This window comes from Jaculus jaculus, chromosome X (assembly GCF_020740685.1).
Source record: "Jaculus jaculus isolate mJacJac1 chromosome X, mJacJac1.mat.Y.cur, whole genome shotgun sequence".
NCBI classification, from domain to species: Eukaryota; Metazoa; Chordata; class Mammalia; order Rodentia; family Dipodidae; genus Jaculus; species Jaculus jaculus.
The window spans coordinates 109991677-110016372 of record NC_059125.1 but is presented as its reverse complement, the minus strand read 5'-3'; the positions used below and the strand labels follow the sequence as shown (position 1 = coordinate 110016372).

At 40.9% G+C, this 24696-nt stretch overlaps 1 protein-coding gene across 4 annotated transcripts in view; it reads right to left on the bottom strand.

Annotated features, from left to right (window-relative positions):
- Nucleotides 1-24696, bottom strand: part of Pls3 (plastin 3) — a 109005-nt gene that overhangs the window by 4820 nt on the left and 79489 nt on the right. For 3 of the 4 annotated variants that reach the window (XM_045140603.1, XM_045140604.1, XM_045140605.1), the window contains exons 4-14: nt 20887-21016; nt 20284-20416; nt 17828-17909; nt 16753-16918; nt 11588-11730; nt 7394-7420; nt 7039-7134; nt 4796-4991; nt 3704-3782; nt 2566-2680; nt 2247-2380 (exon numbers count right to left, since the gene is read on the bottom strand). In XM_045140603.1, the coding sequence (XP_044996538.1) occupies nt 2247-2380; nt 2566-2680; nt 3704-3782; nt 4796-4991; nt 7039-7134; nt 7394-7420; nt 11588-11730; nt 16753-16918; nt 17828-17909; nt 20284-20416; nt 20887-21016 (1301 nt within the window). The remainder of the gene's footprint in view (nt 1-2246; nt 2381-2565; nt 2681-3703; nt 3783-4795; nt 4992-7038; nt 7135-7393; nt 7421-11587; nt 11731-16752; nt 16919-17827; nt 17910-20283; nt 20417-20886; nt 21017-24696) is intronic. The other variant, XM_004659111.3, reaches the window with a different exon arrangement.

Below are 24696 nucleotides of genomic sequence, written 5' to 3'. Positions count from 1 at the left end.
GGCACATATCACAAAGATAGATGCCTTATGCAGAACTGTCTCTAAACCAATGAGTTCATGGAAAGAGAACCTCACTATGTGAAAAAAAACAAGTATATCAAGGAATAGTGGCTTGCCACTGATCTACTCTATTGCAGTGAGGGGGCAAGAATTATGGTGCTTCAATGTACTGTGCATTTCATACAACTGCAGTAGTAGTGTAATGACAAAACATCTGCCATGTTTTGGCTATTACCCAATCATAATAAACACTTTCAGTGTTAGTGTTCAGGTCTTCATTTTTAAAAAGATACATGTGAATATTCATATTTTTTTCTTTCTTTTTTGTCGAGGTAGGGTTTCAATCTAGTCCAGGCTGACCTGGAATTCACTATGTAGCCTCAGGGTGGCCTTGAACTCACTGTGATGCTCCTACCTCCGCCTCCCAAGTGCTGGGATTAAAGATGTGCACCACCACGCCCAGCTGTATATTCATATTTTTTCTAACAACTCATTTTTAATATTTTTCTTATTTTTTATTTGAGAGTGACAAACAGAGAGAGAAAGAGGCAGAGAGAGAGAGAGAGAGAGAAAGAAAGGGGGGGGAGGGCATGCCAGGGTCTCTAGCCACTGCAAACAAACTCCAGATGCATGCGCCCCCTTGTGCATCTGGCTAACATGGGTCCTGGGGAATTGAGCCTCGAACCAGGGTCCTTAGGCTTCACAGAAAAGCGCTTAACCCCTAAGCCATCTCTCTAGCCCTCTAACAACTCTTTTTTAGGAAGGGTATCACTGTGTAACCCAGGATGACTTTGAATAAACTAAGTAGCCAAGAATGACTTCAAACCATAAATCCTCCTGCCTCAGACTCCTGAGTGCTGGGGTTACAGGTGTAAGACACCATGTTGGACTTCTGACAAGTTTGATTTATTTATCTTGGGGGGCTGATGATAGAACTCAGTGCCTCTTGTATGCTAAATATGTGTTATACTATTGACTTATACCATTAGCCCATCTGTCAATATAATTCAGTGATGTTACATGAGGATTAAGTCTACTTATCTGGTTTCCTGTGGGAAAAAAAGAAGCCTGGCACGGTGGTGCATGCCTTTAATCCTAGTACCTGGTAGGTGGAGGTAGAAGGATCACCATGAGTTTGAAGACAACCTGAGACTACGTAGTGAATTTCAGGTCAGTCTGGGCTAGAGCGAGACACTACCTTGAAACAAAAATAAAAAACAGAACAAAGAATCGGGCTAGGGAGATAAGGAGATGGTTCAGGGGGTAAAGTCATTGCTTCGCAAGTGTGAGGACCTGTGATCAAACCCTAGCAACCCCATGTAATGCCAGGAGTGATTGATGGTATATGCCTTAATCCCAGGGCTGGAGAGGTAGAGAGGATTGCTGAGGCTCACTGACTAGCCAGTCTAACCTAATTCGTGAGTTCTAGGCCAGTGGTAAGACCCTGTCTCAAAGGAGGTGGATGGCATTCCTGTGGCTTTCACATGCATATTGTGGTGGTTTGACTTTGGTGTCCCCCATAACATCATGTGTTTTGAATGCTTTGTTCCCAGCTGATGGCAATTTGGGAATTAGAGCCTTGGGGGGGGGGTTATGTTGTTGGGAGGTGTGCTCTCCTGTTGCCATTGTCCACCTGATGGTGTCCTGGAGGTGATGTCCAGCCTCTGCTCTTGCCATGTTTTTCCCTGCCATCATGTGGTCTTTTTATTTCCAAAATAAATCCTTTCCTTCCATCGGCTACTTTTGGTTGGGTACATTGTGCCAACACTTGTGCACACACGTGCATGCATACCCACATATAACCATGTGCCCTCACACATACAAATACACAAACATATAGGCCAAAAAAGGGAGAAAAATTAGGGAGCCAGGTGTGGTGGTGCATGCCTTTAATCCTAGCACTCGGGAGGCAGAGGTAGGAGGACTGCCATGAGTTCAAGGCCACCTTGAGACTACATAGTTAATTCCAGGTCAGACTGGACCAAAGTGAGAGAGACCCTACCTCGCAAAACCAAAAGAAAAAAAAACTTAGAATATTTATACTTCTCCTAGCTAACTTATAGGTATCTAACATTTAATATCCAACATATGCTTAGAAAACTCATTTCAGAGTCTAAATGCAACCAAGTTCAAGTATATTCATCAAACTAAGTTAGCTATTTAAATAATAATAAGTAAACATTCCATGGTGAATTTATTGACCTATATTGCTGTGAAGCTTAAATAGCCAAAATTGTGCACTGTACCTTCTCATCAGCTGCCAGACTAAAGCTAAGGTCAAGGTTTGGTTCCCATCATTCAGGTCTTGGCCTCCAATGCCAACCAGGGAGAATTTAGCAGGATGCTTCCCTAATTCAACAGCGTAGTTGCAGTTTTCTAGCTGCAAATACACAAAAGCAAACGAAGGGTTAAAGATTTCCATGTGCACACACACACAAAATAATAAGAAGACGTGGTTCCTGACCTCATGAAGAAGTTCAGGGTCCAGAGTTTTGAAACACCAATGAAACAAATCAAGAATCAAAATAGTCTTCCAGAAAGACAGGAAAGAACATGATTTTCTACCTTTTTCATGTTGGCACCAAGCTTTGGGTATGGAGGTTTATTAACTTTACTCCAGTCCACAGGAACTTTAATTCGTTCATATAACTGTAAGATTACCAGGGCATCTTGCAGGTCACTAACAATGAAAAAATAATTAGTGTTTTCAAATAGCCAGACACTTGGTTTTCTTAAAACAGCAATACGACACTGTCAGACAAGATGTCTAAAGTCACAGTATCCATGACTCTTTTTATTGACTCTTATTTAAAATCAATCTTTCCAAAAAAGAAGAAAAGACCATTCAGCTCACTTCCATGTATGCAATCAAACCCCGTATCAACGCTGGGCACATAGGACAAAAAAAAAAAAAAAAAAAAAAAACTCTGTCTCTACATTAGGGTCAGAGAATTAGGTAATAAATTACAATATGGATAAACATATAATGTGATTTTGGCATGAATGTAAATGCTATGATGAAAAATGAGACCAGAGTTGGTAGTTTGCAAATGGCAAGTGGTTTGAAAATAGTGAAGCCATAGGATGTAGGAAGGATATAACCTACCACACATGGGCAAATAGCTGTCCATGTGTTGAATGAAATAAAGATATAATCAATCCACTGCTTGTGGTGGCTGAGAGTACCAGTCAAAGGTCCCAAGGAATCATGACTAGTCTGTCACAAGTGTTCCTTGGACTCTGCTTCAAAAATATAAAGGGCTGGAGAGGTGGTTCTAGAGTTATGGTTCTTGCTTGCAAAGTCTGAGGGCCTGGGTTTGATTCCCCAGTACCCACATAAAGCCAGATGCACAAAGTGGCATATGAGTCTGGAGTTCATTTGCAGTGGCAAGAGGCCCTGGCGTGCCCATTCTCTTCCTCTCCTTGCAAATAAATAAATCAATAAAAATATTTGAAAAAGTACCTGATCCCTAAGGTCTCATATAGACATTTATACTTTCTACTACTTCTACTCAATAATTATGTAAGGAAAGAACTTAGGTGTTTGTGTATTTGGAAAATGATGATGGAAATCACCATCCAGTGCTTTCCAATAACAATTGCTACAAATGAACATGTGGAAAATTTTTAGAGCCATAATTATTCATGTAGCACCCATTCCTGACATTTATAACTGTTCACAAATAGTGGTTGGATGGCTTACGCATAGAGATGGTTTACGTGGGGATTAACACCAAGAGAGTTCATCCAGTTACGGAAGGTTCTTTCTTCACGAGTTTCTCCTATAAAGAATATTGACAAAAGGTATCCATTCATTCATTCATTCATTAAATGTCTTGTATATATACAGCATCAACCCATGTATGAATTTACTTTATCAGTTCTATTCAAATGAACAAAATTTCAGGTATTCTTTCTAAATACATTATCGTCAGATTTGTGCTTTAAGTTTTTTTTGAAATTTATTTTGAAACTAAAACACAGCTTAAAACGCAAAATTTAAAACTTTTATAGTAACATCAGTGGTTACCCAGTGAACTTCAATTTGCATTTGCCAATTATCATAGTGTGCTTTATATATAAAATCTAGAGTAAGTAAGCTGCTTTTCCCAAATTTAAAGGAAATAATTACCATGTAGTGACATTTGTTTTCAGTCTGTGGATTACTGAAACATAATTACTACAAATTTATGGGTTGAATCAAATGTGTATTTGCATTTTTCTTGATAGAAGTTTAAAAAGTGGTCTAGGCCAGATGTAGCGGTTCACTCCTGCAATCTCCCAGCACTCAGCAAGTCATGGAAAGAGGAGCACTGTGAGTTTGAGGTTGGCCTGGGCTACATGGTGAGATAATGCCGAGAGACAGAAAGGGGAAGGGGGAAAGAGAGGGAGAGGGAGGGAGGGAGGGAGGTGGGGGGGGGAGAGAGAGAGAGAGAGAGAGAGAGAGAGAGAGAGAGAGAGAGAGAGAGGCAGAGAGAGGGAGAGAGAATTCCCTAATGTTTTTCTAAACATTAAGTGGCTTCATGTTGGGTGACCCTAGATTTTTCGTTGCAGTGATGGATACACTAGGTAAAAGCTCTGCCAACTGAGCCACATCCCCACCCAGACTTTTTATTTTAAAACTCTCCTTCTACCACCATCTCTATCCAACAGCTGCCAATTTTCACTCAGCACTGCATCTACTTTTGGAAGATTCTTACGAAAGCTACTTACTGGGTTGAGCTTATGATGTCTTTTTGGGCTCTAATTTCTACTCAATAGTCTACATGTTAGGATTTGAGAGACTTTTGGTTACCTTCTAGTAAAGTCCAGTCAATGTCCTGGTTTTCAGGCTTAGTTAGTGCCGGGTACTTATTAAACAGGTTAGCCACAAAGGCTAAGTTCAGTTTGGGGTTTCCACTCACAACATCAGCAGGGGTAACAAACTGCCTGCAACCTAATTTATCCGCTTGTTGAAGCATACTCTCAGCTCTCTTCAAATCATCTGTTTCCTGTTGAAGTAAAAGAAGACAGTTTTTTTTTTATAAAAAGTCCATCCTAAAAATACAGAATTTCCCTCTGCAATCATAGGTTGGGTATACAATTCTACTGTCTTTCAGCCAACACATGGTACTTATTATAAAATTGTTTTGAATACAACAAAAAAGTGGCTTAGTATATATAGTACCTTTAAATTCCCCTAGATGGCACTAGATGACATATTTAACAGCTATACCACTCAATTGGGATTACCTTTCATGCCAAAATGGAGAGAAAACAAAACAAGAAACTTAGCTGGGTGTGGTGGCGCATGCCTTTAATCCGAGCATTTGGGAGGCAGGGGTAGGAGGATCACTGTGAGTCTGAGGCTACCCTGAGACTGCATAGTGAATTCCAGGTCAGCCTGGGCTAGAGTTAGAATGAGACCCTACTTTGAACCCCAAGATTTTTTTTCTTTTTGCAAAAGAGAAGTGTCCATCTTTTAAAACCATATACCTTATTTAAGACCTAAGTTTAAAATATGACCAATTAAATTTTTTTCATCTTTCCAAAGAAGTCTATAAAAGTGTGAGCTCAGAGGTAAAATGAATGCTTAGAGAAGATCGACAGTGGATGGTGGCTGGATGAGAGGTTTGCAGGGCACATACTTAAGGGGAATAGCACAGACTGGGAGAAATTAAGTAAGACTGTGCAGGGCTTTAAATGCTAAGCAGAGGAAATTCTGGAAGGATTTTGAGGAGGGAAGACAGTGTTTTAGGAGGATCAGTCAGGGAGAATTGGCTAGTATGTCTGTGAGGGCATTTCCGGAGAGGGCAGACACACCCTGGATATGGGCAGTTTCATTCCTATGGGCAAGGTTCCTGGACTGAATGAAAAGGGAAGAGGGAGAAAGCATGGATGCCTCCTTCAGCCGTACGCTGGAATAAGTCCTTTTTCTCTCAAGCTGCTTCTGCCAGGCATTTTTTCACAGCAAGGAGAAAAGTAACTAAGATATCTAGGGAAGGGCTGTATTTGAATCAGAATTAGTACATTGGCGCCTTTGACCCAGACAGGTGATACCCTGACCAGCCATCCTAGAGAGCTCCCTTAATGCATAGTATTTCCCTTTATCCCTACTAAGAGTGATCTGAGCCAAAGAGATTTGCATTTTCAAACTGAAATATATGCACACAGCCAGTTCCAAATTCAATTCCAGTAAACTCAGAGTGAAATGGCTTAGCCAATGCAATCCACTGAATCTAATTCCATAATGGCATACATATGTGGGTTTTGTTAATTGCTAGAATGCATTCTGTATCTAATGGGCATACAGAAACACCAACTCCTATACATGGGACTAAACTGTCAGGCTAAACTCCATTATGGATGGACAAATAAAGACCAACTTTGGAGAAGGCACTTATCCAAGGTCACTGTATAAAATTGGTAACATAAATTGGGCATAGTGGTGCACACCCTTAATCCTAGCACTTAGGAGGCAGAAGTAGGAGGACTGCTATGAGTTGAGGCCAGCCTAGGACTACAGAGTTAGATCCAGGTCAGACTGAGCAAGAGTGAGACCCTACTTCGAAAAAACAGTAACAAGAACCCCAATAATGATTTCCCAAACTGAATTTTATGGATCAGGACTTTGTAGAGATATTCAAATTACTCCTAATTTAGGAACATCACTGGTATAGGATATATATATATATATATATATATATATATATATATATATATATATATATAAAATTTATACACACACATACATATACATATATAGTACTGTGGTTATTATTGAAATACTTGAGAAGCCAGTTGCTAGTGCTTATTTCCCTATAATCCCTTTGACTGTTTCATACCATACCTATAAACCAATAAATATTACCATACTTACATAACACACAATTATCAAAATAAGTCACAGCAGGTTTCTCCCCAGAGTTACATGTATAGTAATACTTTAAAAATAATGCTTAAGGTGTCAACAGTATTACATGTAGTTATATAGTCATGCAATACTTGCAAGAATTAGACAACAGTTTGGTAAGGTAGAATTTGAGTAGGTATACTTACATTGAAACCTGACATATTAATATCTATCCGGGGTTCACCTTCCTTTTGTCCTTTTGGTGCAATTTGATTGAGAAGATGGAAATAAGCTTTGGAATCCTACAAGTGAATGGAAAATGTCATTTAGATCACATTTACAAGAATGATGGTATCTTATGGTGTTATGTTAGTTACCAAGGACATTTGCATCAGATTTTGTGAGAATATATGGCGCTGTTCTCTGTCTTTTTATTTGAGAGATCTTTTCCCCAGAAAAGTCCATCCATGTAGCCTTATGTCTGTCTTGAACTTGATTTCGATTTGTCTTTACAATTTCCTGAAGTCATTGTTACAATAATGCTAACAAACATTTCTGTACCTTCACTGAATTACTGAAGTCAATAAGCTGGACAGATAAAGCAAGCGTGTAAAGGTAGAAGAGCAGGAATCCAGGAAGCATAGGGAAAGAGAAAACAAAGAGGTTATATATCCATAACTTAATCTACGGAGGAGAGATCTGCTATGTTAATGATATATTTAACGCTAAGTTGAAAAGACCAATGTAAACATTCTATTACTGAGCTACATCCTCATGCCTGAAGATTCCATTCTCTTTTTAGCTTGTGAATACATGCAGCTTTTTTCTTTTGTCTTTTCAATACATAGAACAAAATGGAGGGGTGGGCGTGCTCACGCAGGGCAGGTGGTGAATACTGGAAAGAACCAGGGCACATCAATACATCAAGAACAGAGAGCCAACTGCCAGCCATGAGATGGGTCACCTCCAGCTCAAGTGCTCTGGCAGGTCCAGGCCGATGGTGACAGACACTGCGGTCACTCAAACCTCATCAAAACAGAGATCCAGAGGCTCCAGAGAAAGCAACTGTTAAACCAGATCTCTCTCTTGACCGCCAAGGTTCCGGGAACATTACAGCAGAGGGGCAGAAAGATATTGAGGGGCTCAGGGTGGGTAGGAATAGTCTCCACCAGACTGTCTGAGGCCTCTTGGTCCTCACAATGAATACCAATAACCCCACCAAAGAAGACCCTCAGTTGAACTGGAGCGGAGGTATGAAGGCCTAAGAGTACAACCCCCTTTTTTAAATAAAAAAAATCAATAATGGGCTGGAGAAATGGCTTAGTGTTTAAGGTGCTTGCCTGCTCAGCCAAAGGACCCAGGTTTGATTCCCCAGGACCCATGTAAGTCAGATGCCCAAGGGGGTACATCCATCTGGAGTCCGTTTGCTCTCCCTCTGCCTGTTTGTCTCTCTCAAATAAATAAAGAAAAATAAAATATTAAAAAATAAAAAGTCAATAATAATAATAATAATAAAACCAAAATGGAGTCCCTCATACTGGAGGTGGGATGGGGGCACTAGGCTCTTTACAAACTCCTCAGATTGCATCTAGGAAGCCATTATGCCAGGGCAAGTAAGCGTCTTCATGCACGTTAAAGGGCATTCTGTCTTGCTGTGACACTGGAGGACAAGAACTTAAGTCAACATTTCCTACTCTTGCTCTGTTGGAAGATCAGCCATCCACAGATGACACTTCCAAATTATTGAGCCCCCAAAGCCCCAGACAAGCTCTAAGAACATTTCTTTTTCCATAGGAAGTACCATAAATGATATACACCCTGGTCCCCAGGGAAGCTGCTCAGTAAGTGAGTGTATCTGATGCCAGACCTGCACATATGAGCCTCTGGCATTTGCCCTGAAACCTGTATTTTAAACCAGTGGTGCAAAAATGAGTTTATGTCCCTACTGCTTATGGAAAACAGTGACTCCCAAAATTCAATTCAACATAGAAAAAAAAAAAAACAACAAAACAAAACTAGGGCTGGAGGGATGGCTTAGCGGTTAAGGCATTTACCTGCAAAGCCAAAGGACCCTGGTTTGATTCCCCAGGACCCACATTAGCCAGAGGCACAAAGGGGCACATGTGTATGGAATTTGTTTGCAGTGGCTGAAGGCCTTGGAGTGCCCATTCTCTCTCTCTCCCTCTGTCAAATAAATAAAATTAAAATATAAAAAAGAAAATAAACTAAAATGTTTATTTACTTTTTTGCTAGAGAGAGAGAGAGAATATGAATGTGCAGGCCAGGGCTTTCTGCCACTGCAAATGAACTCCAGATACATGCACCACTTTGTGCATTTGGCTTTATGTGGGTACTTGGGAGTTGAATGTGTGTCAGCATACTTTGCACGCAAGATCCTTTAATGACTGAGCCATCTTTCTAGCACCCCAAATGTTTCTGAGACACTGTTTTGTTATGTAGTACCCCAGGCTATCCTGGAACTCAAAGCAATCCTCCTGCCTTACTTTCCCAGAATGCTGGTATTCCATGTTTGAGCCATCACACCCAGCTTCCCACAGAGAATTATTTGAGGAACTTTTTAAAATGTGTCAGCTAGTGTGTTAGGAATCGGCATTAAGAAGAGGGTACTAAGGCAAGGGCCAAGGCAGGATGGACAGATATAAACACTTATCACTTCCTTAAGGAACTCAACATCTACAGATAGGAGAATATGATGGGAGAGATGCCCAATTAGGAAGGTAACCATAGTGGGAATTTTGAATTGCTTCTCCTGTATTAGGTCTTCATTAACAGGTACAGTGAAGTCTGGAAAAGGTGGAAGTAAAAGATTTACATCCTTTTATACTTCATGTTCAATATCAGATGGACTATAAGAATGGTGATATAGTACACAGTCTCTTTAAATTTTTTTGAAAAAAAGTTATAGAGATAGGCAGGTAGAGAGAGAATGGCCTTGACAGGGCCTTCAGCCACTGCAAACGACTCCAGACACATGAACCACTTGTGCATTTCGTTTACATGGGTCTTGGGGAGTTGAACCCGGGTCCTTTGGCTGTGCAGGCAAGCGCCTTAACCGCTATGCCGTCTCTCCAGCGCAGTACACAGTCTCTTTTCCATGAAATGAGAGACTTGGTGCTCATATTCCTTACTTGCATAGACTGCTGTACCATAATTTTTTAAAAATTTTTTATTTATTTATTTGAGAGCGACAGACACAGAGAGAAAGACAGATAGAGGGAGAGAGAGAATGGGCGCGCCAGGGCTTCCAGCCTCTGCAAACGAACTCCAGACACGTGCGCCCCCTTGTGCATCTGGCTAACGTGGGTCCTGGGGAACCGAGCCTCGAACCGGGGTCCTTAGGCTTCACAGGCAAGTGCTTAACCGCTAAGCCATCTCTCCAGCCTGTGCTGTACCATCATTTTGAGAGCAGGGAGAGAGTTGCAGTGGGAGAGTGCTTGCCTAGCATGCCAGAGGCCCTGGGCTCCACTCTCAGCATAGCATAAATAAGTCAAACTAACTTTAAAAAAATCTGAGGCTGTGGCTCATTTGGTAGAATGCTTGCCCACTATGAACAAAGCCTTGAGCTCTATCTCTAACATCACTGACTACATAGCGGGGTCAAGGCTGGCCAGTGATACAAGATACCTGTTAGATTTTGGGGTTGGGATAGCGGTACCAAGGCAAAGGTTGCTTGAGAGTCACTTTCTCTTGTGCTGAACCCCACCATTGTCTTTCCTAGTGTTAAAATAAAACATTGGGCTCAAGAAACTGTCTGTCTCAGAGTCCTTAATTTCCAAATTCAAACTGACAAGACCTTGTTCCAAAAATAATTTAAAGAGCTGGGTGTGGTGGTGCATGCCTTAATGTCAGCACTCAGGAGGCTGAGGTAGCAGGGTTGAGAAGTTCAAGGCCAGCCTGGGGCTACAGAAGGGAGTTCCAAGGTCATCCTGGACTGAATGGAGATCCTACCTTGAAGAAAAAAAATCATAAATAAATATTTTAAAATAGACCAGAGTTGAGCTAGGAGGCACAAAGCACAGCAGCTTGTGTCGTGTTGCGTCTCATGTCAAATCAACTGTCAGCCGACTCTGCTGGCAATATGTTCAGGTGAGTGGGGAAATAGGTAAGCAGGGTCCTGAGCACAGGGCCATGATACAGGATGGTGGACCCATGGGTCAGCAGATGAGAGAGGCTGAGAGGAAGCAAGAGGGGCTCCGATTAAAGAGGTGGCAAGGTGGTCGGGGCTCTGGGCATGCACTGGTGGCTGTTGGGCTCCAGGGTGCATTTGCAAAGGGAAAGCCAAGACGTTGGGCACTTCGGGGCTGGGGAAGGTAAGAACAGGCATAAAGCCCAGAACTGTAATCCTAACCCTCGAAGGCAGAAGCAGGAGAATCAGCAAGTTTGAGGCCAGCCTGGGCTACCGAATGAGCTCCAGGTTGGGCTACAGTGTGAAATCCTTTCTCGAAAACCCACAATTGAGCCATTAGGGCCTAGGCAACAAGGCTTGGTGGTATACTGTTATGGCTTTGTCTGTTAAGGTTAGATTAAAAATTATCAAGTGTGGGGCTGCATGACTGTAATCCCATCCCTGGGGAGCTGTAGACAGGAGCATCAGGAATTCAAGGCCATCCTCGGCTACACTGAGAATTCAAAGCCACTCTGAGCTACAGGAGACCCTGCCTTAGAAAAAAAGACGTATTACAAGCCCTCAAGCCATTATATTTCCCAAAATCTTGTGGTTCTTTGCACAGTTACCTTAATGTCAGCACTGAAGTTGTTGATCTTTTGCCAGCCTGAGTTTTCCAAGTGAAAGTTGGCCCATCTTAGCAGAAGCTCTTCTGGAGAGAGTTTCATAAGCTCCTCCAAAGTCTCACCATCTCGAAGTAAAGCGGCCAGTGCTTGAAGACAAAAGACCTTCCATCAGTATATAATGTGACAATGGTCATTCTAAGTTCACTGGTTTGTTTTGAGGTAAACTCAATCTCACCTCAAACTCATGACCCTCCTTCCACCTGTTGAGTGCTGGGATGAGGAGTGTGGGCCATTATACCTGGATTCATTCAACCTCTTTGTCCTTGATAGTTTCATAAATGTGTACACTGTATTTTGATCATATTTACCTCCCATTATCTTCTCTTATTCTCCTTTCCCTAACTCCTTCTTTTATCCAACTAGTCCTCCTTTTACGTACATTTCTTTTTTCTAAATATTGAATTTTATTTATTTTTTAGCAAGGGAGAGACAGACAGCGAGAGAATGGGTGCCAGGGCATTTGGCCAGTGCAAACAAATTCTAGACACATGTGCCACCTTGTGCATCTGGCTTACGTGGGTCCTGGAGAATGGAACCTGGGTCCTTAGGCTTCACAGGCAAGCGCCTTAACGGCTAGGCCATCTCTCCAGCCCTACGTGCATTTCTTTTTGTGGGTGTGTGACTGTCTGAATGTAATTAAAATTGTCTGCATGAGCATGGATGGGGTCACCCAGTCTTTTACACTGCTCTGTCATTGAGATGCTCGAACTAGTATGACATTGACATGTAGCTTTATGAGAATACAAAGCAAATACACAATAAATGATAAAATACTATAATATGTCCTTTTATTTTTTATTTAAAATATTTACTTAAGCCAGGCGTGGTGGTGCATGTCTTTAATCCCAGCACTCGAGAGGCAGAGGTAGGAGGATTGCTGTGAGTTCAAGAGCAGCCTGGGATTACAGAATGAGTTCCAGGTCAGTCTTGGCTAGAGTGAGACCCTATCCCCCAAAACAAAGAAAACAAAAATATATTTATTTGAGAGAGAGAGAGACAGAGAGAAAGAGGCAGATACAGAGTTGAATCTGGGTACAACCAGGGCCTTCTGCTCCTGCAAACAAACTCCAGACACATGCACTGTTTTGTGCATCTGGCTTTGTTTTACGTTGGTTTTGAGGAATCAAACTCAGGCCATCAGGATTTGTAAGTGCATGCTTTTAACCACTGAGCCATTTCACCTACCCCCAATTTATTATTTTAGTATTCTTTACCAAATTAGGATGTAAGTTTGAAGTTTAACAATTTCATGTCATGTTATCTGTTTATGTAAAGTGCTATTATGTAACTTTGAAAAACATGTATTTTAAGAAGAATGTTTAAAATTAGGGAATATTTCACTTAACTTTTTCACTGAAAAAGTTTGGAGGTCCTGGGAGGGAAGCTCAGGGGTCGAGTGCTTGCCTAGAATATGTAAGGCTCTGGGTTTCTGTTCCTAGCACTTCACGTAAAACAAAAGTAGTTTAGAAACACTACAGGCTAGGTATATGCGGTCAGTTAATTCTTTGTGTGTGTGTATGTGGTGCTGAGGGTTGCCCGTATGCTAAGCAAGTGCTTCTCCACTCAATTATAATCCTAGGCCCTAACCAATAATTCTTTTTTTTATTTTTTATTTTATTTTATTTTATTTATTACTTTTCTTTTCAGCAAATACAGGCAGTTTGGTACCATTGTTTAGGCAAATCCATGACCTACCCCCTCCCAATGGACCCTCCTTGTTGAGGTATATGGGTCGTGCATTGTGGAGTTAGCCCACAGTTATTGGTACGATAAATGTCTGCATATCATGATCCAACATGTGACTCTGACATTCTTTCCGCCCCTTCTTCCGCAAAATTTCCCTGAGCCATGTTGGGTTCATTTTTGGTCTGCTTCAGTGCTGAGGTGTTGGGGGCCTCTGAGGCTCTGGCTCTCTGGTTGGTAGGAGTTGATTTTTCTCTGTGTTGGTCTCCTTCCCCCTTGTGCTTGCCCTAACCAATCATTCTTAAGGGATTAAACCTATCTTAGGGGCTCAGTAGGTAAAGTGCTTATTACATAGCCATGCGGCCCTAAGTTCGAATTCCTGGGGCTTGCTGTCGAGCTAATCTAGCTAAATCAATGAGCTCAAAATTTAGTGAGACCCTGTTTCACAAAAAAAAAAAAAAAAATTGGAGGGTAATTAAAGAAGACACTGACTCTTGAACTCTGGTCTTCAAATGTACCTCCCTCCCTGACACATGTGCACCTTTCTAAGATGTTTTCCTGATGCTTGTCATGTCAGTTCAGAGTATTGTCAAGCGCTGCATAACCTCTGATCCTTATCAACACACACACACACACACACACACACACACACACACACACACACACACACACGACAATCACTGCATAGGGTCATTGTGAACCTGAAAAGTTTCCAGTGCTCAGTGATGTCCTAGCCATTGTGGTGTTATAGTGCAAAATAGGAAGTGTTTGTTGAAATGCTGGGGTAAACAAAGCAAGCCATCAGTTTTATAAAATAGCACGTATACATCCTATTTGGTAGGCTCATGATAGATGACTCTAAATTCAAAGATAACAAGTGGGACTGGAGCGATGGCTTAGCAGTTAAGGTGCTTGCCTGTGGAGCCTAAGGACTCATGTTTGAGTCTCCAGGTCCCATGTAAGCCAGATGCACATTGTGACCTAAGTGCCAAGGTCAAACATGGGCACAAGATGGTGCAAGTGTTGAGTTCAATTGCACTGGCTGGAGGCCCTGGTGTGCTAATTCTCTTTCTCTTTCTCCTTCTCTCTGATAAAAATAAAAAAAGCAGGGCTGGAGAGATGGCTTAGTGGTTAAGCGCTTGCCTGTGAAGCCTAAGGACCCCGGTTCGAGGCTCGGTTCCCCAGGTCCCACGTTAGCCAGATGCACAAGGGGGCACACGCGTCTGGAGTTCGTTTGCAGAGGCTGGAAGCCCTGGCGCGCCTATTCTCTCTCTCTCCCTCTATCTGTCTTTCTCTCTGTGTCTGTCGCTCTCAAATAAATAATTTTTTTAAAAAAGTAAAAATTTAAAGAAGGGCTGGGGATTTAGTAGGAGTGGTAGAACCTTTGCCTAGCATGTCCTGGTTTGATTAATGGCACCACACATCAGAAACTATCATTAACTATCATCAAGGAGCTCAAGGATTTAATCAAAATTGGAAGCATAGTGTTTATAGAAGGTATTTGTGCTTGAAACCTTTATAAAATCAAAAGCCTGAAAAGGATCAAAAAGGCCAATGTCCACATGCCTCAGATGTTTTTACGTGAATCAATGACATTTTTACTGTGTATTTCCCCCTTTCCCACAATCAGGCCTAACACAGGCCTTACATAGCTGCGAGGCTTGCCAACAATGAGAAATGCAGGACCTGTTACCAAGCTTAGTGGCACATGCTATGGTCCCTGCTACTCAGGAGGCTGAGGGAGTAGATCACTTGATCCCAGGAGTTTTGTTACAAAATAAATTTTAAAAATATGTAAATGAAATAAAAGTAAGGAGAGGACAATTTAAAGAATAAAGTAAGGGCAGAGGATGTGGCTCAGTGAATAAATGCCTGCCTAGCATGCACAAGGCCCTGGGTTGGATCCCTAGCACAATATAAAAACTGGGTGGAGTGGCACATGCCTACAATCCCAGCACTCAGGAGGTGGAAGAAAGAGGATTAGAAGTTCAAGATTATCCTCTATTGTATCAGAGATTGAGGACAGCATGGGATACATGAGACACTGTCTGAAAAAAAGCAAAAACAAAAACATAAGCAATACTAAAAGTAGTTAAAAAAGAAAAGGCAGGAAAAAAGACAATTAGAGAAGCATCTTTTTGGTTGTTGTGGACTGAAACTGTAGTCTATTGTATTTCCTCCCTGTTCCCGTTGTACTGGATGGTGCTGTATGCAAGACTAGGAGCTTGAGGCCGGGCGTGGTGGTGCACTTCTTTAATCCCAGCACTCGGGAGGCAGAGGTAGGAGGATCGCCGCGAGTTCAAGGCCACCCTGAGACTACAGAGTTAATTCCAGGTCAGCCTGGACCAGAGTGAGACCCTACCTCGAAAAACAAACAAACAAACAAAAAAGACTAGGAACTTGAAACTATCCAGCCTGGGAAACAGACACACCCCATCTCAAAAACCACCACCACCACCATCGCCACCAAAACGCAGCCAGGGGTGTATTTCAGTGACAGCTTGCGTAGCAAGCAAGGGACCCTGGTTTTCATCCCATGCACCACAAAGGTAGAAACAAAAACGAGGCCAAAAACCAAATGAAGGACTCTTTAACATGACGAAAAATGTACGTGCAATAACATTTGGAAAATGTGCACAATCTAATATATATATATATATATATATATATATATATATGGTTTACAAATTGATGACGTGTAATAAAAGTCTATGCTATAGAAAGGGTGGTGTTTCCTTCGGCTGAGGAACTGTATGACCACTATGGGTAGTTAGAATATTTTGGAAAAGGTCTATATTTGTGATGGAATAAAAAGTTATTAAACATGATAGGACATAGCGCATAACAGAATTGAAGGTGACAACAAGAGTGAGGGTTGTGTGGACAGAGAAAAAGGATATAAAATTTGGGGATCTTGGGCTGGAGAGATGGCTTAGCGTTTAAGCGCTTGCCTGTGAAGCCTAAGGACCCCGGTTCGAGGCTCGGTTCCCCAGGTCCCACGTTAGCCAGATGCACAAGGGGGCGCACGCGTCTGGAGTTCGTTTGCAGAGGCTGGAAGCCCTGGCGCGCCCATTCTCTCTCTCCCTCTATGTATCTTTCTCTCTGTGTCCGTAGCTCTCAAATAAATAAATAAAAAATGAACAAAAAATATTTTAAAAAATTTGGGGATCTTGGAACATTGCTTAAATTTTTTGTCCTTTTATATTTTTATTGCAAAATGAAATTTAAAGCGTTAGACAAATGTTAATTATCACTGAAGAAGAGAGTTATAATTAGACTATTTTCCTGACTAGCTCTATAGCATTACCTTATGTTAATTCTAGTTATCATCTACTTACCTCAATTAAGTAGAAGCAATGATGGTCTGTATGATTAGAAAAACACCCTAATAAATAGCTTTCAGAATAATGACTGTATTCCATTACCTTCATTCCTGCTTAATTCAATGTCAGCAAACAAGCCAATCTTAATAATCTGCCAAAGCAGTCCCAAAACCAGATGAGGTTTCCCAGCCCGCAAATCTTCTGCACCAATGTTCACAACATGACACCCAATGGCAGAAGCAGAGTTCAGTGCCAAGTTCAAGTTTTCCTGAAAGACAGCCAAATTACACACTTCTTGACCTTTCCATTTTTCTCCCTGGTCTACTTCTTCCTTTACTGAAAACAACACTTAGTAAGAAAATTAATGCCAGGTATTAATTTCATCCATTTATGATTCACAGAAAACAAATTGCAGACTTCAGTGTTAAAAAGCACAGCAAAAGCAAATCTCTTGTTTCATAAGCATTCTAATTATTTTTGCCAAATTCTACAGGAAGTTAGCTTGGTATTTTTATTTGGTCATTTTTGAATTTTGCTAATACTAAAGGAAAAAGCCAAGTGACCAAAGCAAATACACCCATGTGATTAGTGTCATTTTTCTAAAAATGCCTAAGTGAGAGTTCAGCAGCATGGAATACATCCAAATTCTAGAAGTTACAATCTCCATATCTCAAAGGATATTTGTTCTTGCCTGAGAGAATTTTGCTATTATCAAATATTCACTTAATGGAAAACAAAAAGTGCTCCATTTTTTTAAAATCAAGAGTTAATTTTTTTTTCTTTTCTTTTTTTTTGCTGGGCACGGTGGCATAGGCCTTTAATTCCAGCAATCCAGTGAGTGAGGAAGGAGGATTATTGGGAGTTTGAGACCAGCCTGGGCCAGTGTGACACTCTGCTTCAACCTATACCCCACCCAAAAGAGGGTTTAAGAGTTTTGCTCATTTCTGCAATGTCTGTTAGGTACGTAGGCTTTGATGTTAGAGATTTGCACCCAAGTTCCGGCATGAACTTCCAGTAAGCTCACAAAGCTTTCAGAGCCTCATTTCATTATGTAAAATCTGGATGACCACCCCAAATTTGGAGTTGTTGGAAGGATTAAAATTGACATTGTGCTGAGGTTATGGTCAGTATTTGAAACAGTAGTGGTATGGAAGGGGATGTGGGGGGAAATGCATACCTGAATGATGAAGGGTGTAAGTTTCTTCTTGTTGATTGCTCTTTCATCAATTGTATCAGGAACCGAAAGATTGATCATTTTACTGAAACAAAAATAATAAATTTGATTTACTTTGAAGAGTCTGTAAAGCTTGGCAATGTAGCTTGAGCTTGTTTGGTAGAATGCTTGCGAAGCATTCATGAGGCCCTGGGTTTGATATCCAAAGCTGCATAAACCAGGTGTGGTGGTGCAGGAGGATCAATGCTGCAATCCAGGTCACCCTCGGTTACCCAGCAATTTCGAGGCCAGCCTAGGATATAGGATACCCTGTCTTAACAGAAGAAAACAAAACAAAACAAAAAGGCTATACATCATAAAACATGTAAATTAGAAAAAAAATCCCAGTAGAGGTGAGAATGTAGCTCAGTGGTACAGTACTGCCTAGCACAGCATGACGAATATATTAGGTTTCATCATCACTATCAAAAAATCAACAAAAGCTCAGCCAAATGTTTATAGAAGCTGAGTCTCTGAATAAGGTATGGGGCCTATTTTCTTGTTTTACTATTTTTATAGTTACATTATGAATGTGAATAACCTGTATATTCAGAAACTACTGAACACATATTTAAAAATATATTTTTATTTTCAAGGAGACGGGGAGAGAGAGAGAGAGAGACAGAGAGACAGAGAGAGAGAGAGAGAGAATGGGCTTGCCTGGATCTCTTGACATATGTACCACTTTGTGCATTTAGTATAGTGGCACTAAGGAATTGAACTTGGGCTGGAAAGCATGTAAGGAAGTACATTTAAGTCACTGAGCAATCTCCCCAGTTGCGAACACAGATTTTTTTTTTTGCATGTGCATGTGTACTATGTGTGGTGTGGTGTGGTGTGTGAGCAGATATGCAAGCCCCGGGGATAGAGGAGAATGTTGGGTGCCTTCTTCTATTGCTCTTCCATGAATTTTCTTGAGACGAAGTCTCTGGATGTGGAGATAACTGTTTTCACATACAGGCAGACACAAAAGGGTATATATCTCACTTTATTTTTGCCTGTGTCATATGTGTTTGTGCAGATGAGCTCCTGGGCACACAGAGGCCAGAGAAAAATGTCAGGTGTCCTTCCTCTATCACTTAGCCCCATAGTTCCTTTCTCTGAATACAGATCTCCAGCTTTTTCTGAGAACCAGCAGTTCTTCCATCTCTGCTTCCCACAGGACTGGGGTTACAGATGTGTATGGCCATGCTTAGCTGTTTGCATGGTTGCTGAGAAATTGAGTTTAAGTGGCCTCAGGTCCTCTCAGGCCTGCACACTTGTGGCAAGTCCTTTTACACATGGAGCCATCTCCCCAGTACAACATTTTCAAAATCAGCCTTTCAAACAGTCAAAATGACCTTATTGTGAACAGACTTTTACATGTGGCCTCTTCATCTGAAATACATTTATTGTCCTGTTCTAAGCACTCTATAAGCAGTAATCTATTGACCGCTTATAACTAGAGATGAACTTAGCACAGACTGAGCATACTTTATCTGAAATTTCAGATTTAGGAATATTTGCAGTATACAATGATATACATTGGGAGACCCAAGACAACACAAATTTTATTTATGGTTTTTTTTTTTTTTGTGGTGCTAGGGATGGAATCAAAGGTCATGACTGTGCTAGCCAAGCATGCCTCCACTGAGCTGCACCTCTGGCCTAGACATTAATTGAATCTAATATTTTTGGTGCACTTGCACTGTATCATCAGTCACACGAGGTCAGCTGTGGAGTATGACACCTGTGGCATCATATCAAACCTTTCACATTTTTGAGTACTTCAGATATCTGATTTTTTGCATTAGTTATTCTTATACTGTAAACTTTATAATGTGAAGATAATAATAGAACTGAAATTGTAAAGGGTTGATACTGGGACTAGTTACCCAGCTAGTGAGTGTCAGAACCTAAATATGGAGCCAGGCCGAATGAAGGTAGAGCAAATTCTTAGCCACCGGGCTACAGGGTGTTTGAAAACAGGACCAGTAACAGATAATGCTGATAATCCTACATCATTTCTGCCAAGATACAGCTGGCTCTGAGGGCAGCCACAGTGACAAAAGCCTTTCTCAGAAATAGGTCACTGGAGAATGAGAAATGAAGGGTTAGTTTTTTTTTCCCCCTTTGAAAGCTACTTCAGAATAAATAGATACTGGCATGCTTAAGTTTGACAAATTTGTAATGCTCTGCTTGCTCAGTGAGGAGGAGAAATTGGAAGCTGAGAGTTTTGCCGTATAAAGAGGTCCCCACTTTATGACTGAGTTTTCATCTCATGGATAGATAGCCTTAGCAATGAAATTAAAGAGACAGGACATGGGCAATTTTCCTTTTCATTTCCTGAGATATAGTTGATAAGTGCCCATAAACAAGTCTATCAATTCTGCGAAGGGCTTGTTTTGAAAATCTGGATATAACACAAACTAGCATCTTACCAAAGAACAATTCCATCGCCAACAGCTTTGAACAGGTCATCAGTGTTTGGGTTCATTGGTATAACATGCCTGCAATCGGGATCATTTTCCAAAGCTTTGTTTATCCAGTTAACGAATGCATATTTTTCTTCCTCTAAAATTATGTTAAATAACAATAAATTAATTCATATTGTAGGTTAACCATTTAATTACAAAGCCAACACTAGTTGTACAATCATAGCAAAATATGATAAATCACAAACATGGGGACCCTCTTTGGACATCCAGGTACTTGGATGCAACACAGTGGCCATTAGGAATCACAAAGTTAACAAAAACCAAATAATAGGTTAACTGATCCTTAGAGAAATTATACAACCCTCTAAAAACATCTCTGTGGCTGTGCATACAATGCCACTGTAATAAAGCCTATCATTATGTCTAGTATCTTACAAGCTATCAAAGTCATACAATAAACACCCATAACGACTATGGCAGTATCAGTCAGCTATGTCACCATGGCTATTCACTGTATTCTCAATTAGGGAAACATGTTCGGAACATTACAGCATCTACTCGCCTTAGTGCATTGTGTGAACCCAACAGCACGTGTGAAACTATTACCTGAGTAAGAATGCTGTGTTCCTTCACTGGACAGCTCCGAAGTTCCTCCCAGAGCACAGATCCCTTCTTTCCTGTTGATTGCTTTGCGGAAGGTCTTAGCAATGTCACTGCTTTTTACCTCTTGAAAAATCTATTAATTAAAATAATTTTTTGTTGAAGAATAATTTTCAGTCAGGCATAGCAACAATTAGATCTCGATACCTACATTGCTTTCCACAGGTGTTGAGTGTTCAAGGCAAACAAATGGCACTGAGTTTTTTTTTTTTTTTTTTGGCAAGGCTAAACAAGTACTACAATTCTGCTACCAAAGATGAAGCATCATTGTCAATTGCACACACTTGTCCAAAATATTAAGTGCTACATGCATTGAGTCTACTTTAAGCCAAATACTCCTGTGGCTCAAAGACATAGGTAAATCTGTTAATTTCTCATGGAGATGGATGGCTTTATTCTTTTCATCACAACTCTTAGTGCAAAGAAAGATAAAAATATATGACTCAAAACAATTTTGTGGTACAATGCCTTAGGCCAGTAGGAGTTCATTCATTCAAAAACAAAAGGCTAGTAAGGCAAAACAATGTGTTATGTTGGTTATCATAAAAGACTATCAAAAAAAGATACTAGCCAGGCAGCACTGTAATAGTGCTTAGCTTACTTCTGCCTTGTAGTGCATTCAACAAACTATTCTTAAAAAAAAACACACACACACACACACACACCTAAAGGCTGGGTATCATGGTGCATGTCTATTTTCCCAGCACTTGGGAAGGAGAGGCAGGAAGATTGTCACAAGTCTGAAGCCAGCCTACCTACATAGAAAGACCCTGTCTCAAACAGTATATATCAATCAATCAATCAATAAAGGAATAGACATCAATTAGCTGGGTTGGTGGTGGTTCACACCTGTCATTGCATCTACTTAGGAGGCTGAAGTAGAAGGATTTCACATTGAAGCCTAGCCTGGACAACTTGGTAAGACACTGTCCTAAAACAAAAATTAAAAAAAAAATAGAGCTGGGGAAGTAGGTCAGTGGCAGAGGACTTGCTTTGCATACATGTGTCTCTGGGTTTCAAGCATTGTTATGTACAAAACAGCAAACAACAACATCAATAAGAACAACAATATATGAACATTCTGAAGATCTGACTCAGCATTCTCAGGATGCTGGAATCTGCCTCCCCTCAAATTTGTCCCTGTTTACTTAGCAATGTGCATGGCTAAAGTAGCTACCATCAACTAGGAGCAAGATGTATCAACTTTATAAAACTTTCTCTTTTTTTAAATAAACCATGCATGTAGTATGTATGGTGTGTGTACGCACATGTGCAGGGGCCAGAGGAGAATAACTGCAGAGAGATGAACTCTCATCTCACTGAACTAGGTAGGAGCTGTCGGTGTATTGGTGTTTTACTGTTTTTTTTGGGGGGGGGGTCAGACTGGATGACTAGTGATCCTGTGATTCTTTGGTCTCCACTTCCCGTGGGACTGTGGACTATAGTTCTAGGTATGGGTGGCCACACCTGGCTTATTATTATTATTGATTTTTCTAAGTTGAAAATTGTATGGATACGTCATATATTGGGACCATCATTTCTCTCCTCCGTGCATCCATTCTGCTGGGGACCCTCCTCAGTGGTATTGCTGGTATTCCCCCTAGGTTTGTGGGTTGAGATGAGAGAGCAACAGGCCAGTCAGTTATTGTAAGGGGTGGGGGCACACCTGGCTTTTTTTTTTTTTTTTACAGAGAGTGAGAGTGAGAGAGAGACAGAGAGTTGGTGTGCCAGGGCCTCAGCCACAGCAATCAAACTCCAGCCGCATTTGCCACCTAGTGGGCATGTGCGACTTTGCGCTTGCCTCACCTTTGTGCATCTGGCTTACTGTGAGATCTGGACAGTGGAACATGGGTCCTTAGGTTTCACAGGCAAGTGCCTTAAACCTAAACCATCTCTCTAGTCCACACCCAGCTTTTTAAGTGAGTGCTGGAGATCCCCATCAGACTCTCATGCTTGTAAGGCAAGCTGTCTTACCTGCTAAGCCATCTCTCCAACCCACTTAAACTTTCCTTCAGTACTTTTTATAACCTTCATTTAAGTGAACCAATTGAAAGAAAAGTTGCACAAGAAATGCAAAATGTCTCCAACACCATTAGTACTGCCAACAAATACATACTCACATTCTTATCTCCAGAAATGAGCAATTTTTCCTTCGATTGGTGCACACAAATGGAATTTCTAAATACATAGCAGTTCAGGCTGGAAAATCTCACCCATGCAATATTGACTGAGGCTTGCACACATCATGTCAAGTTTAAAGAAGTGTCTTTTAAAAAACATCTGGTGTTTCCATGAGTTCACCTTTCTGTGATTAGTCCACCTCTATAGAGAAGGTGATTTTCTGTAATGAGTGGGAAGTTGCTATATGTACTGTCAGTGGTCTTTTCATAGTCCCTATTTTCCCATTATTTGTCTTGGATCTATAAACATACTGTCATTTAGCAATATAGTATGCAATAAGTGTTTGAAGACTCAGGAGGCAGTGGTAGGAAGATTGATGTGAACTCAAGGCCAATTTGAGACTGAAGAATGTGTTCCAGGTCACACTGGCCTAGAGGAAGGCCTTATCTTAAGAAAATTGTTAACATTTGTATCTTCAATCTAAATTTCTTCTCCCAACTTTACAGCTGCTTTTTCTCTCTCTCTCTTTTACACACACACACACACACACACACACACCCGATTGAGACCAGGTCTCAAACAAAGCAAAATGAAACAAAACCAAAAAAGCCAGGCATGGTGGTGCACGCCTTTAATCCCAGTACTCAGGAGGCAGAGGCAGCAGGATTGCTGAGAGTTCGAGGCCACCCTGAGACTACATAGTGAATTTCAGGTCAGCCTGAGCTACAGTGAAACCCTACCTCAAAAAAAAAAAAAAAAAAAAAAAAACACCTGAAATGGAAGGAAAGAAAGAAAAAATACCCCCGGAATGTATCTACTTAGTGAACAGCCATTTCTCAACTATACTCCATTTAGTTAACCATCATAGAGTAAGTTAAAATCTGACAGCTGTGCTGTTCCTCATATTTGGCATACCAAAAATCATGACAATGAATAAAAAATGTTATTGCCTCAAAGTGAGATATGAAAAGCTGTTTTTCTTGTTAGGAACATACTGGCTTTCAGCAATACTGCCTTCTAAATATTAAATTATTTCCAAATGATCACAATTCGAGCTGAAAGATGAATCCAAATTTGTAGATATCACAGGAAAGTGGAATAATTCAAAAACAACCACACACACACACACACACACACACACACACACACACACACACACGAGAAAAGAAAAATGTCTGTTGTATATCCTAATGCGGTCACCACTATATAGCTCTGTTTAATGATGCTGCTTGGAAATGGCATGCAAAAGTGTAATTAAATGTGTTAATTGCCAATTGTCTTAATAAAGCTACGTGACGGTGTGTGTGTTGGTGTTGAGGACAGAGCCCGGGGCGAAATACTTGCTGGGCCACTGAGCTACACTCACAGACTCTACTTTCTAAATATTTTTAAAGGAATTACATTACCTAAACTCAGTTTATTTCATAATCTTTCCCTTTTCTTGGATACAATTTTTGTAAATACAAGAGCATTTGCATTTCCTTCCTACTTCAGTAAAGAAGTTGCTGGAATGGAGGATGAAGCTATTTGAGTATAGGCTTTGACTTAGCAAGACTCTCAGAGGTCAGAGCTAGCACAAGGCTGACCAGTGTGCTAGAGTGTCCTCAATGAATCTTTGTTTTGTACTGTTTGCCT